This window comes from Callorhinchus milii, unplaced genomic scaffold, assembly GCF_018977255.1.
Source record: "Callorhinchus milii isolate IMCB2004 unplaced genomic scaffold, IMCB_Cmil_1.0 Scaffold1, whole genome shotgun sequence".
NCBI lineage: Eukaryota > Metazoa > Chordata > Chondrichthyes > Chimaeriformes > Callorhinchidae > Callorhinchus > Callorhinchus milii.
This window is the reverse complement of record NW_024704742.1, coordinates 138,431,999-138,445,626: the sequence shown is the minus strand read 5'-3', so window position 1 is coordinate 138,445,626 and position 13,628 is coordinate 138,431,999. Positions and strand designations below refer to the sequence as shown.

Genomic DNA, 13,628 nt, shown 5'->3' with positions numbered 1-13,628 from the left:
AGGTGCTGTGCAAATGTAACGGTTATTGTTGGACTGGGCTTGTGGAATTGCCAGTAAGCATGAGTTGATGTTGTGATTGACAGCCGAGCCAGTGAAGCAGTGAACTGCCTGAAGCGCTTCCACGAGATGAAGAAGCGGGGCCCCAAACCCTACAGCCTGTACCTGGACCTCATTGTGCACAAAGCCAGCGCCCTGCACCACAGGCGAGACAATCACCTGCGCTTCCAGAGAGACATCTTCATCCTAAAGGTACGAGAGAGACTGATCACAAGGGCTTCATTACATACCGGCCTGACGCATACCAACGTAAGAACTTGCTCGGTGAAAGAGGACCAGGGTTATCCAGCTCGCCTTCCGCCATCGTGGCAGTCACTTGACCTGTCGTGTCCCAAACTATATACTGTATCCCCAGATATTATTTCCTAACAGAAATCTATCAAATTTGTTCTTGAAACAACACTTTCTGCTTCCACCGTCTCCCTAGGGTGTCTGTTCCAAACGTTTACTGCTCCCGCACTGAAGTAGTGTCTCCTCCACATGTTCCTCCCCAGCAGCATGTACATGGAGGGACCCTGCCTTAGCTCAGTGTGGGCAGAAGCATGCACAAGGGGCTCAGGGGAGTACGGCAGCCAGGTTTATCCAAGTTACAAGAAAAGACTTCTTGGTCTGTGACCCCCCCACTACCTGCCCTCCCCCATCCACACAATCAATAATAATAGCTCAGTGGTTAGAGCACTTGCCTGGGTTTGAATTACTCTACACACCTCTGTTTACTTAGAAGTAAGTAGGAACCCGGTTGTTAGTCGATTGTTGGATCGCTTTTCCGGGGGTAATGATCTCTTCAATTAAATAAATTAATTAATAATGTGGTCACTCAATCCATAACTCTTTGTGGGACACTGCTGTGGGCAATTGGCTGCCGCGTTTCACCCACAAAATATACAGTCACTACACTTGACAGTATATTCTTGAAAGCACTGAGATGTCTCGAAGTGTGATAAGGCGGTATATCAAATGCAAGGATTATTATTATTATGTGGGCACCTGTGTACACAATATAGGGAGACTTGTTGTATGTTCAGTCTGACTCCCCTCGGCCCCTCATCACACTGTTTTCTTGCAGGACACAGAGGAGGCGATAATGCAGAACCTGCGCGACAGTGACGTGCTGAATAACAAGGACAATCTGCGTTGGAACTGGAACTTAATATCTACCATCCTCAAGGTGAGCAGTGACCGCTAATCACCACTGCATCATGGCCTCAAGGCTGATTTTAGCTGCTTAAGGTTAGACATGTTTTGTGAGTGATAGATATCTTAACTCCACATCTAACCCATAATTGCTTGACGTTGAGGCCAATTGCATGGGTTGGACATGAAGCAAAACTGCTTCTACACTTTTCCATCCCAGGTCAACAATAGCATGTGTTAGGTACACAGTAAAACTCCTTCTTCACTGTCTACACAGAAGCAGGGAACCCTGACTGATTTTGCCCTGTTGTAAGTGGAGTCCTGTAGTGTTGTGTTTAGAGCACTTGCTTCGCGAGCGAGAGGACCTGGGTTCGATTCCCGGGCAGGGCGAAACGTTGGCCAAGTTTCCTTACTCTACATGCCTCCGTTTTTCTAGCAGTAAGTAGGAACCCAGTTGTTAGTCGGTTGACAGATCGCTTTTTCGGGGTAACAGTTCCTTCCAAAAAAAATAAAGAATAATTTGGTCACTCAATCCACAACTGTTCATGGGATGCTGCTGTGTGCAATTGGCTGCCGTGTTTCGCCCACAAAGTATACAGTAAATTCACTTTACAGTATATTCTGTGAAGCACTTTGAGAAGTCTCGAAGACGTGATAAGGCGTTGTATCAAATGCCAGGATTATTATTATAGATTGGTTAGATATGGAGTAAAACTGCTTCTACACCTTTCCATCCCGGGTTAACAACAGTACGTGTTGGGTATACAGTAAAACTGCTTCACTGCCCACCCAGAAGCAGAGAACCTTGGCTGATTTTGCTCTGCTGTAACTGAGCTGAGTCTTATTAGTACTGATGTTAACAAGACCTGTGTGTGTCCTCTTGCAGTGGCCCAATGTCAACTTGAGGAATTACAAAGATGAACAGTTACACAGGTGAGTAATGGCTAGGGCGAGCGATGCTGTTTGGAGGGTGGAGAAGCCGTGTACCCTCTGTCTGTGTGTTTGTTAATATTGTTCGGCATATGTGCTCGTACGTGTTGTAGCAGGTATCGTCTGTAAGCTAAGGTTTGTGTGTGTTTGTGGAGGGCTCACCAGATACTATGTGTACCTGTGTGTGTTTATGTATACATTTGTCTGTCTGTGTTTCCATGTGTCTGTGTGCATGTGTTTTTATTTGTTGTGTTTGACTGTGTTTCTATGTGTGTTTGAAAAGGTGCATGTGTTTTTGTGCGTGCATGTGTTTCTTTGTGTTTGTGTGTATGCTTGTGTTTCTGTGCAATCTCCCTCAATCCCTCCGCCTTGCCCATCTTCAGGTGGCGGAAAACTTTCTGCATTGACCATGCTTACGATCCCACCCCCTCCCTCACCCCGACTCAGAGTCAGGCTGCGCCACTGTCAAGCGCTGCGGGGTGCTACCCTAAGTGAAGGGCGCCGTATAAGTGCAAGTTGTTGTTGTTGTCTGATGTTTCTGTGTGTTCCTGAGCAGCCAGTTCTCTGGTGTTTCTGAAAGCTGCTGTGTGTGTATGTGTAGTGTTGTTGAGAGCTGTTCTGTGTGTGTGTACTGCTGAAAGCTGCTGATGTGTGTATTTGTATGTGTGGTGTTGCTGGGAGCTGCTTGTGTCTGTGTGTGTGCGTGTGTGTGGTGTTGCTGAGAGCTGGTGTGTGTGTCTGTGTAGTGTTGCTGAGAGCTGCTGTGTGTGTGTGTGGTGCTGCTGAGACCTGGTGTGTGTGTGGTGTTGCTGAGAGCTGCTGTTCTCTCTATGCAGGTTTGTGCGTCGCCTGCTGTACTTCTACAAGCCGAGCAGCAAGCTGTATGCTAACATGGAGCTGGAGCACGCCATGGGCAAGCAGCTGACGGTCGTGGGTTGCCAATTCACCGAGTTCCTGCTGGAGTCTGACGAGGTGAGCAGCTCCCTACTCCCTCAGCACAGTCCAGTGTGGCTTTCACAAAGACAGTAAACAGGCATATGAAAGAGAAATGTGGGGAGAAGGCAGCAGATGGGATAGAAACATAGGAACAGGAGTAGGCCATTCAGCCGCTCAAGCCTGTTCCGCCATTCTATTAGATCATGGCTGCTCTGTACCTCACTTCCATTTACTCACCTTTGCCCCATATACTGTGTGTGGGACACTCTGGACTTCTCCGGAGCCCTGTAGCTTAGTGATTAGAGCACTTGCCTCACAACTGAGAGGACCTGGGGTTCAATTACCGGACAAGGCGAAACCTTATGCAAGTGTTCTTACTCGACGTGTCTCTGTTTCCCCAGGAGCAAGTGGGAACCCAGTTGTTAGTTGATTGACGGATCACTTTTCCGGGGGTAATAACCCCTCCTAAAAAAAAATCTGGTCACTCAATCCGTGACTGTTTGTGGGACACTGCTTTGCACAGTTGGCTACCGCATTTCGCATACAGTCAATTCACTTTACAGTATGTTCTGTGAAGTACTTTGAGATGTCTCAACAACATGATAAGGCGCTATATCGAATGCAAGGTTTGTTATTATTATGTGTTCTCTCCTCTCGTGGGTCAGGATGGACAGATGTACCTGGAGGAGCTGGTGAAGGACATTGTGCAGTGGCTGGCCTCCTCCTCAGGCCTGAAGCCTAACCGAAGCCTGCAGAACAACGGGCTGCTCAACACTCTTAGCCAGCACTACTTCCTGCTGATCGGCACCCTCTCCTCACACCCACATGGAGTCAAGATGCTGGAGAAATGTAACATGTTCCAGTGGTGAGTAACCGCATCTGAGCCCTGGCCACCCACCTGCACCGAGAGGGTCAGAGGCCAGGAAATTCTACCTCGTCTTAGCCTGACCACGCATTCAGCCACTACTCCCCGAGACTCTGAAACACTTTCCCTCTATCCCTCCACCTTGCCCCTTCCTTCTCCATCTTCAGATCGCGCCTGAAGATCTTCCTCTTCGACCGTACCAACGGTCACCTCCCCCCAGCTCGGCATCATGCTCTGCTGCTGTAAAGCGCTCTGGGACGCCACCCTGTGTGAGGAGCTCTATATAAATGCAAGTTGTTGTTGAGGCCATATCGGAGTCCTGTAGCGTAGTGGTTAGAGCACTCAGCTCCCAAGTAAGAGGACCTGGGTTTGATTGTCGAGCACTGTTGTGCGCTATTGGCTGCCGAGTAGCGCCCACAAAATATACAGTTACTACACTTTACAGAATATTCTGTGAAGCATTTTGAGATGTCTCGAAGACGTGATAAAGCGCTATATCAAATGCGAGGATATGTTATTATTTTTGCCTCAAAATACAAAGATTATTAATTGTGGAAAATTCTTCAATTCAGTCAATTCAGAGTCTGGGATCACCACAATCCTTAAACAAAAAAACAGCTTCTGAATTGAGCAAACTTAAACATTTAAAGTTCTGTAGTTTAGTGGTTAGAGCACTCGCCTCGCAAGTGAGAGGACCCAGGACAAGTGGGGTGAATGGCCTGACTTTGCCCCTCTCTCTACAGTCTGCTCAGCCTCTGTTCCCTGAAGAACTATGACCACCTGCTGAAGCTGACGGTCTCCACACTAGACTACAGCCGTGACGGGCTGGCCAGAGTCATCCTCTCCAAGACCCTCACCGCAGCCACTGACGTAAGTGCTCCTGGGACTCGCAAGTCACATGCTCAGGTGTATTGCCCGCCGGCAAGCTCACAGGGAGTTCCTGGTACCTAACATTCCCCTAGTGAGAAAAACCTGCGCTTGTCTGATGTCAAACAACATCCCCTTGTGGGGGAGGGGGTTAGCGGAGTCTTCTTGGAGCTGAACTGGCCCCAAGGTGAGTTGTTTGGCAACGGAATGTCGGAATTGAGCAAACCCTCTCTGCCGGTCTCTAGTCTGGATCGTGAGCCAGGAGGGCCGCAGTATCCCAGGGCACTCACTGCTGATGACAGCCCAGCCCAGCCTGGCTCGTCGGCAGGACCTGGAAGGGCAGAGAAGTCACTGGGGGCAGGAAATCCTCCCATTCAGCTCCTGTTAACCCTACAGCCAAAGCCCTAACAGGTAGGGCAGTCCTAGCAGGACAAGCATCGGGAAAGCTTTCCAGGCAGTGGCCAAGTTGTGTGATTAGACTCTAGCAGTTACCCCAACACACACTCTGGGCTCCCCCCAGGCCTTGGCTCTCGCCAACCTGCGCCTAATACTGCCCGGAATTAGGGAATGCAGGGAGAGAGAGAGCGCATTCCATTCCAATCTATCTCTGGATTTCCATATGTAGATGGGATACGTACGTTACATATGTAGATGGGATACGTTCCATATGTACATGGAATTCTCACTTTTGTTTGGAAACTCTCAAGCATAGTGATGGGTTTCCGCGAGTGTCAGACACCCGGCTGGGCAACAAAAGGGGGGGGAAAAGGCAGCCTTCAGCCTGGCACAATGGCAGAATGTCCTGACCAGATGCTGAACTTTTCCCTTGAACTCTGGGCCTCTCAGCTGCTATCACTGCGACTGCTTTTTCTGTGCTATTCTGTGAGCACTACCAGGGAGGGCCACAATAGGTATTGGCGAGGTGCTGTCGCTCGGCCCCATGTGGTCTAACTACTGGTTTGTGTGTAGAACTGCAGGCTATATGCGACCAAACACTTGCGGGTTTTACTGCGAGCCAATGTGGAGTTCTTCAGCAACTGGGGGATCGAGCTCCTCGTCACCCAACTGCACGATAAGAACAAGAGCATCTCCTCAGAGGCCCTGGACATCCTCGACGAGGCTTGTGAGGACAAGGTGAGCAGCCATCAGGGGGGAAGGCTATCTCTCTATCTCTATCTGTCTATCTCTGTCTCTCTCTCTGTCTCTATCTCACTCTGTCTCTCTCTGTCTCTAACTCCTGTTCTCTGACTCTATCTCTCGCTGTCTCTATCTCTCGCTGTCTCCTGCTCTCCCTCTCTCTCTGTCTGAATCTCCCTCTCTCTATCTTCTGCTCTCTCTCTCTGTCTCTCTCTATATGTTTCTCTGTCTCCTGCTCTCTCTGTCTTTATCTCTCTGTCTCTAGTTCTCGCTGTCTCTGTCTCTCTGTCACCTGCTTTCTCCCTGTCTCTTATCTATGTGTCTCTATCTCTTATGTCTCTCCGTGTTTATAATTATCTATTATCTATAATTATAGATAATTATTTGGGGAGGACAAGTTTGCAGGGCTATGGGGAGAGAGCAGGGGAGTGGGGTTGATGTGGAAGCTCTTTTCAAAGAGCCGACACAGTCACGATGGGCCGAATGGCCTCCTTCTGTGCTGTATAATTCTATGGTTCTATGGTTTCTCTCCTGCTTTCTCTGTCTCCCATTCTTTGTCTGTCTCTCCTCTCTTGATTTCTGTCTGGCTTCTTTCTTTTTCTAGTGCTCTCTCTGTCGTTCCTACAGTGTGTGATAGTAAAGGCTTGCTGTGTGTGGTTTGCTATTGCAGGCTAATCTTCATGCACTGATCCAGATGAAGCCAGCTGTGTCCCACCTGGGAGACAAGGGCTTGCTGCTGCTGCTCCGGTGAGTATAACCCAGGGACCCTGCTCTAGCTGGCTGTCAGCCAGACCGGGTTGGCAGTTCACTAACACTCAGCACCACACACAGGGCGGGTGGGGAGACAATTAGTACCTTTCTCGCTACCAAAATAGACACACAAAAAAAATCACCCACAACATACACTGTTAGCCCTACAGGAGTCCTCAGTTTAGTGGTAAGAGCACTCACCTCGCAAGTGAGAGAACCCGGGTTTGATTCTCGGTCAGGGTGAACAGTTGGGCAAGTTCCTTACTCCACAAGCCTCTGTTTACCTAGCAGTAAGTTGGTTGTTAGTCAATTGGAGGAACGCTTTCCGGGCATAAAAATCCTTTCAAAAAAATAATAATAACGCGGTCACTCAATCCACGACAGTTTGTGGGACGCTGCTGTGCACAATTAGCTGCCACATTTCACCCCAAAAATACACAATCAATTCACTTTACAATATATTATGTGAAGCGCTGTGAGACCTCTCGAAGATGTGATAAGGTGCTATATTAGATGCAAAGATTATTATTATCAAACAATCAGGCCCTTTTCACTGGAACAGTGAAGGTTAAGGGGATCCAATGGACGTCTTCCAAACTCTAAACTATTCTGAGAGAATAAATAGTGACAGATTATTCCCACTGGTTGGTAAATTGGCAACAAGGGCAGAGATCTCACTGTCTATGCTGATGCTCATACAGTGCTGGGGGAGCGCTATGAAGCAGGAGGTGCCATCTGTCAGGTGAGATGGTAAACTGAGCTCCCGTCTGTGCCTGTTCATTTGGACGTTAAAGAATTTGCAGCTGTTGGAAAAGAGAATGTAGTTTTTCTGCCAGTGTCCTGACTGACAATCCCCCAGATAAACTCACTTGTTCACCTCATGGCTGTTTGGGGACAAATTTCTGTACCACTTGTCTGCCACCTTCACCTACAAACACAGTCAATACACTTTACAGTAAATCGTGTGAAGCACTTTTAGATGCTTTGACAAGGTGATAAGGTGCAATATCAAATGCAAGGATAATTATTATAATAACTGGAACAATACAAGAGAGAGGTTAGAACTAACTTTTCCTTATTATTGGAGCATAGCTTGCGTAGCCTCAAGTGACTGGTCAAGCTAAAGGGGGTTGAATAAGAATTTTAAGCGGAAGAAATAAAAGGTCCATTGAGAGCTAGCACCAGCGCAGAACAGGTTAGAGTTGAGAGAGAGCTCCAGTGGGGGAGCGAGTAACAGCTTGGATGCAATAAGCCGAATGGCATCATCTTCCTTTCTGTGAATCAAGAGTATTTCTCTTTTATGAGCTGGCATTATTGCACTACAGTGTAACTGGCTCAGAGCTAATGTTTACAACAGGTCAAAACTCTGGAAAACTCTTCCTCTATCCCTCCGCCTTGCCCCTTCCTTCCCCACTTTCAGATCACGCCTGAAGACCTTCCTCTTCAACCGTGCCTACGGTCACCTCCCCTTCCATCCGGCTCGGCATCATGCTCCGTCATTGTGAAGCGCTCTGGAATGCTACCTTGCATGAGGGGCACTGTGTAAATGCAAGTTGTTGCTGTGGCTAAGGTGCTAAATCCTGCCTTCTCTTTACAGATTTCTGTCCATTCCAAAGGGCTTTTCCTACCTCAACGAGAGAGGCTATGTGACCAAGCAGCTGGAAAAATGGCAAAAGGTCAGTGTCTTCATTACATAGCATTGAGACGTGCCCAGGGAGAGGCAAGCTAGCGAGAGGATCTGAGTTCAGTTCCAGGCAGGCTAAACTTTGGGCAAGTTTCCTTATTTCACACTCCTCTGTTTACAGAGCAGTATGTAGGAATCTGGTTGTTAAGTTGATTGGTGGATCACTTTTCTGGGGGTAATAATCTCTTCAAAAAAAATAATTAATTTAAAAAATAACAATTTGGTCACTCAATCCACGATTGTCTGTGGGACACTGCTGGAGCAATTGGCTGCCGCATTTTGCCCCAAATATACAGTCAATTCACTTTACAGTATATTCTTGAAACGCTTTGAGACATCTTGACTACGTGATAAGGTGCTGCATCAAATGCAAGGATTATTATTACAGTACAGTCAGGTAAAGAAGGGCTGTGTTTGACTGGATTTGTTCTCCCACACGGGGCGCAGTTTAACGGTCTTGTCGCCTGTTCTCAGGAGTACAACTTGAAATATGTGGACCTGATCGAAGAACAGCTGAACGAGGCTCTCACCACATACCGCAAGCCAGCTGACGGGGAGAACTATGTGAGGCGCAGTAACCAGAGGTGTGGGGGTGTTCTGTTCACTCTACACAGCACAGCACTCAGAGCAGTGCCTTTACTCTTTTTAGACTCACAAAAGTAAAGTAAGACTTGAGCTCACAGTCCAAGATGACAACAACCACAAAATTACATTTGTATAGCGCCTCTCATGTCGGGAGGACCTCCCAAGGTGCTGGGCCGAAGCTGGGGGTCGGAATTGGGAGGGTAGAGAGCGGAGGGGGGAAGAGGGTGATCGAAAGCACGGTCGAAGAGAAGGGTCTTGAGATGGGTCTTGAAGGAGGCAAGGGAGAGGCTGAGGCGGAGGGTCTGCGGGGATCTTTAACGTGTAGTGTCACCCTATGGATGGAGTTCCATAGGGTGACACTACACGTTAAAGATCCCCGCGACACTGTTAGAAAAGGGAAGGGAGTTTCTTTCCCAGGGTCCTGGTCGACAATCCTCCGGATAAGGTAGTCATTCATTTCATGGCTGTGCGCGTGGGACCTTGCCCTACACAAAATAGCCGTTGTGTTTGACTACATATAGACAGACAGACAGTCACTACACTTGCCAGCACTGCTCTGTGAAGCCGATTGTCTGCTATCAAATTCTGGGTGAGCCATAATGTTCTACAGCGAATTGTCAATGAGACCAAGTGTCTCCTGCCTCATCACCACCTTCTCACCTCAGGCTCTGACCACATCGACCTGCATGGAGCTCCATTGTGGAGATCCTCCTCTGCTCTCTCTCCTCCTCCTAGGCTGAGGCTCCCTGACGGCTCTGTGAGGTTCTTCGAGACTTCCTCCTGGCGTGAAAGTGCTGTATAATGTAGATTGTGTTGTGGAGCAGTGAAGCACTTTGGGACTATGCACTGTGAGGATTATTGTTGTGTAATTTACCTTGTTGCTGTGACTTCTCTCCCCCCTCTCTAGGTTACAGAGGCCCTATGTTTACTTACCTGTTCACCTCTATGGCCAACTAGTCCATCACAAGACCGGCTGTAATTTACTGGAGGCCCAGGTGAGGGCACTGCTCTACTCTTCTGTTATAGTCATCCTGTCTCATCAATTCTCTCACTTCACTCCATACGCATGGCTTTCTGACGCTGTGTGTTCCAAAATCTTACCACTGTGTGAGAAGAAATTATTTATTACCTCAGCCTGACCTGTTTTACTCTCATTTTGGTGAAAAGCGCTCCAAGATGCCTTCCGGCGTGAAGGGTGCTCTCTCTCTCTCTATATATATATATAGATAAAAGTTGTTGTTGTCCTGTAGAGTAATGATTAGCGAGCTCGCTTCGCAAGCGAGAGGACCTGGGATCGATTCTCGGGCAGAGTAAAACCATAGGCAAGTTTGCTTACTCCACATGCCTCTGTTTACCTAGCAGTAAGTAGGAACCCGCTTGTTAGTAGATTAGCGGATCGTTCTCCGGTGATAATAATCCCTTCAAATTCTTTTTGAAAACTAATAATAATTTGGTCACTCAACCCACAACTGTTTGTGGGACACTGCTGTGCGGAATTGGCTGCAATGTTTCGCCCACAAAACACACAGCCAATCCACTTTGCAATATATTCTGTGAAGCGCTTTGAGACATCTTGATGACATGATAAGGGGTAATATCAAATGCAAGGATTATTATTAATTTTGAGATAATTTCTCTGTGTTAGTCCATGGTTCTATCTGAATGTGACCAACTTTGCTTCTCCCTCTGCCCTAGAGCATCGTCCCAGACCTGAGTTACAGCGTGCGGTCCCCAAGCCTCGACACATGGGAGGGAGTCAAACATCTGAAGGCAGCGCTCTGGGCTCTGGTAAGGCTCAGGGCAGGACACAGGGATCCTGCCGGCTCTAGTGGGTAACATTACAGCAGTGTACCCTGCCCTCCAGCACCACGCAGTGCAGTGCAACCATCCCTCCTTACAGCACACACCTAACTGTTATGTCAAAACAGGAAATGCAACAGATAATCTCATGAACTGGGAGTCATTTATTGACTTTCGTGGAGTCCTGTAGCTTAGTGGTTATCGTGCTCACCTCACAAGCGAGAGGACCTGGGTTTGATCTCAGGGTGGGGGGAAGTCTTAGGCAAGTTTTCTTATTCCACCGGCCTGTTTACCTAGTAGTAAGTAGGAAGGAACCCAGTTGTTAAGTCGATTGGCGGGTCGCTTTTCTAGAGGTAATAATTACTTTAAAAAAATCTAAAAATTAAAATAAATTGGTCACTTAATCCATGACTGTTTGTGGGAGACTGCTGTGCACAATTGCCTGCCACGTTTCACCCACAAAATATCCAGTCAATTCACTTTACAGTATATCCGGTTAAGCGTGCTGAACATCTGAACTACGTGATAAAGGCGCTATATCAAATGCTAGGATTATTATGATTATTTTTATTAGTATTACACTCCGCACAGGGTAAAGAATTTCTGGTCTCTAAATGTGTTTACAGAATCGTACAGTGTGGAGCATAAAAAGTGTGGGTGGACGTGTGTGTTTGAGTCCCCGTGTGTGGTGCGGTGCGTATGTGTGGAGGGTATTAAATGAGTGTATGAGCAGGCCATGTATAATGTGGTTGTCGTGTGGGTTACAGGGGAACATTGGCTCGTCTAACTGGGGGCTGAACCTGCTGCAGGAGGAGAACGTGGTTCCTGATATGATAGCTCTGGCCCAGCAGTGTGAGATCCTCTCAGTCAGGGGGTAAGTAGCTCTGACAGGTTCTACAGTCATAGAATATTACAGCACAGGAGGAGGCCATTCGGCCCATCGTACCTGTACCGGCTCTTTGGAAGAGCTGCCCAATCAGATCCCAATCCCCTGCTCTTTCCCGATATCCTTGTAGAATTTTCCTTTTCAAGTACCTATATAATTCCCTTTTGGAAGTTGTTATTGAATCTGCTTCCATCACCCTGTCAGTCAGTGCATTCCAGACCGTAACAATACTCTATGTAAAAAAAAAAATGTGTCCGTTTCCCTTCGGGTTCTTTTGTCAATTATCTTGGATCTATGTCACCTGGTTACCAACCCACTTGCCAGAGGAAACAGTTTCTCCCTATCTACTCTATCAAAACCCCTTAGAATTTTGAACACCAGTACTAAATCTCCCCTTAATCTTCTCTGCTCTAAGGAGAACAATCCCAGTTTCTCTATTCTAATCCCAGTTTCTCTAGTCTAGCAAGGCAATAACATGGCATTTCCTCCCCATCACCACCACACACTACACGGACAGACAGCACCAGCCAGAGTCAGTGCTACTGAAAATCCTCACCTTTAACCTGCTCCACACACACAAGTCAACCATTCTCAACTCCAAAAGGCAAAATACTGCTGGGAATCTGAAATAAATACAGAAGTCGCTGGGAACACTCAGCAGGTCAGGCAACATCTATGGAGAGAGGGGAGTGCGTTAACGTTTCAGGTCAACTGTGCACTGTGTATACAATACATAGCAAAGCAGGAGACTGAGGGAACAGAGGAGTCTACAGGAGCAGAAAAGCCCATTGCGATTCTATTACATCTTCAAGTAATGTACCACATTTGAAATAATCCCACACTCTCATCTCATTGTCAACACTCTCCCTACAACACATTACAGTACATGTTTACATTTACACAGCGCCTTTCATGTCACTTCCCAAAGTTCTGGCGTTGGAGGAGGAGGGGAAAGACAGGTGCGGTCAGAGAGTTGCGGTCAGAGAAGTACGTCTTCCGACATTAAACCGACCTCCCATCAGTGCCTGTTCAGAAGGACGTTAATGATCCCACAACACTGTTGGACAAGAGAAGGGAGTTTGTCCTGGTGTTCTAACCAATAATCAGATAAACGGCTGTTGACATGGCTGCTTGTGGAACCTTGCTGTCTGTTCACTGGCTCCCTACCACCAAAAGGATTGATTTCAAGATCCTCACATTTGTTTTCAAATCCCTTCACGCCCTGGCACCTCCTTACCTCGCCGACCTGCTTACTCCCACTACCTGCTGCCTCTGCTCGACTGGCTCCGGCCTCCTGCATGTCCCCTCACTCCCTCTGTTACACCATCGGTGGCTGTGCTTTCAACAATAATAACAACAAAATGATGTGTAAAGCACCTTTCACGTCGGGAGGACATCCCAAGGTGCTGGATAGTCAGTGTTTCAGACCCGAGCTGGTGGTCGGGATTGGGGAGGGTGGAGGGCAGGGGGGGAAGGTGGGTCAAAGAGGAGGGTCCTGAGACAGGTCTTGAAGGAGGCAAGGGACGGGATGAGGCGGAGGGACTGCGGGATGGAGTTCCAGAAGGCCCACCCGCCCGCCAATGGTGGGGAGGGCGAGGCGGGGAACATGAAGCAGGCCAGATCCCACTGAGAGCAAGGTGCGGGCAGGATGGTGGGTTAGGAGATCACAAAGGTAGGGGGGAGCAAGGCTATTGAGGACTTTGAAGGTGAGGACCAGGATCTTGAATCCACCACGCCCCAAAAAGTCTGGAACACTTCCTCTTCCTTCCCCATCTTCAGGTTGCGTATGAAGATCTTCCTCTTCGAACTCCCCCCGGCTTGGCATCATGCTCCACCACCGTGAAGCACTCTGGGAATCTGCCCAGCGTGATGGGCGCTATATCAATGAAAGTTGTTGAAATAACGGTCATTACATTCCCTCCCTCGCCTCCTTCAAGGTACATCTCAAGACTCTCCTCTTCAACCACACTTTGGTCACCCTCCTACCCCCACCCCTC

At 48.0% G+C, this 13,628-nt stretch overlaps 1 protein-coding gene across 1 annotated transcript in view; it reads left to right on the top strand.

Moving 5' to 3' along the window:
- The window catches only part of LOC103190028 (rapamycin-insensitive companion of mTOR), an 82,505-nt gene that overhangs the window by 55,816 nt on the left and 13,061 nt on the right, over positions 1-13,628 (top strand). The window contains exons 17-29 of the mRNA XM_042336190.1: positions 84-249; positions 1,124-1,225; positions 2,078-2,124; positions 2,958-3,093; positions 3,723-3,922; positions 4,666-4,792; positions 5,759-5,923; positions 6,597-6,673; positions 8,274-8,352; positions 8,835-8,944; positions 9,853-9,940; positions 10,641-10,733; positions 11,513-11,619. Coding sequence (XP_042192124.1) covers positions 84-249; positions 1,124-1,225; positions 2,078-2,124; positions 2,958-3,093; positions 3,723-3,922; positions 4,666-4,792; positions 5,759-5,923; positions 6,597-6,673; positions 8,274-8,352; positions 8,835-8,944; positions 9,853-9,940; positions 10,641-10,733; positions 11,513-11,619 — 1,497 coding nt within the window. The remainder of the gene's footprint in view (positions 1-83; positions 250-1,123; positions 1,226-2,077; positions 2,125-2,957; positions 3,094-3,722; positions 3,923-4,665; positions 4,793-5,758; positions 5,924-6,596; positions 6,674-8,273; positions 8,353-8,834; positions 8,945-9,852; positions 9,941-10,640; positions 10,734-11,512; positions 11,620-13,628) is intronic.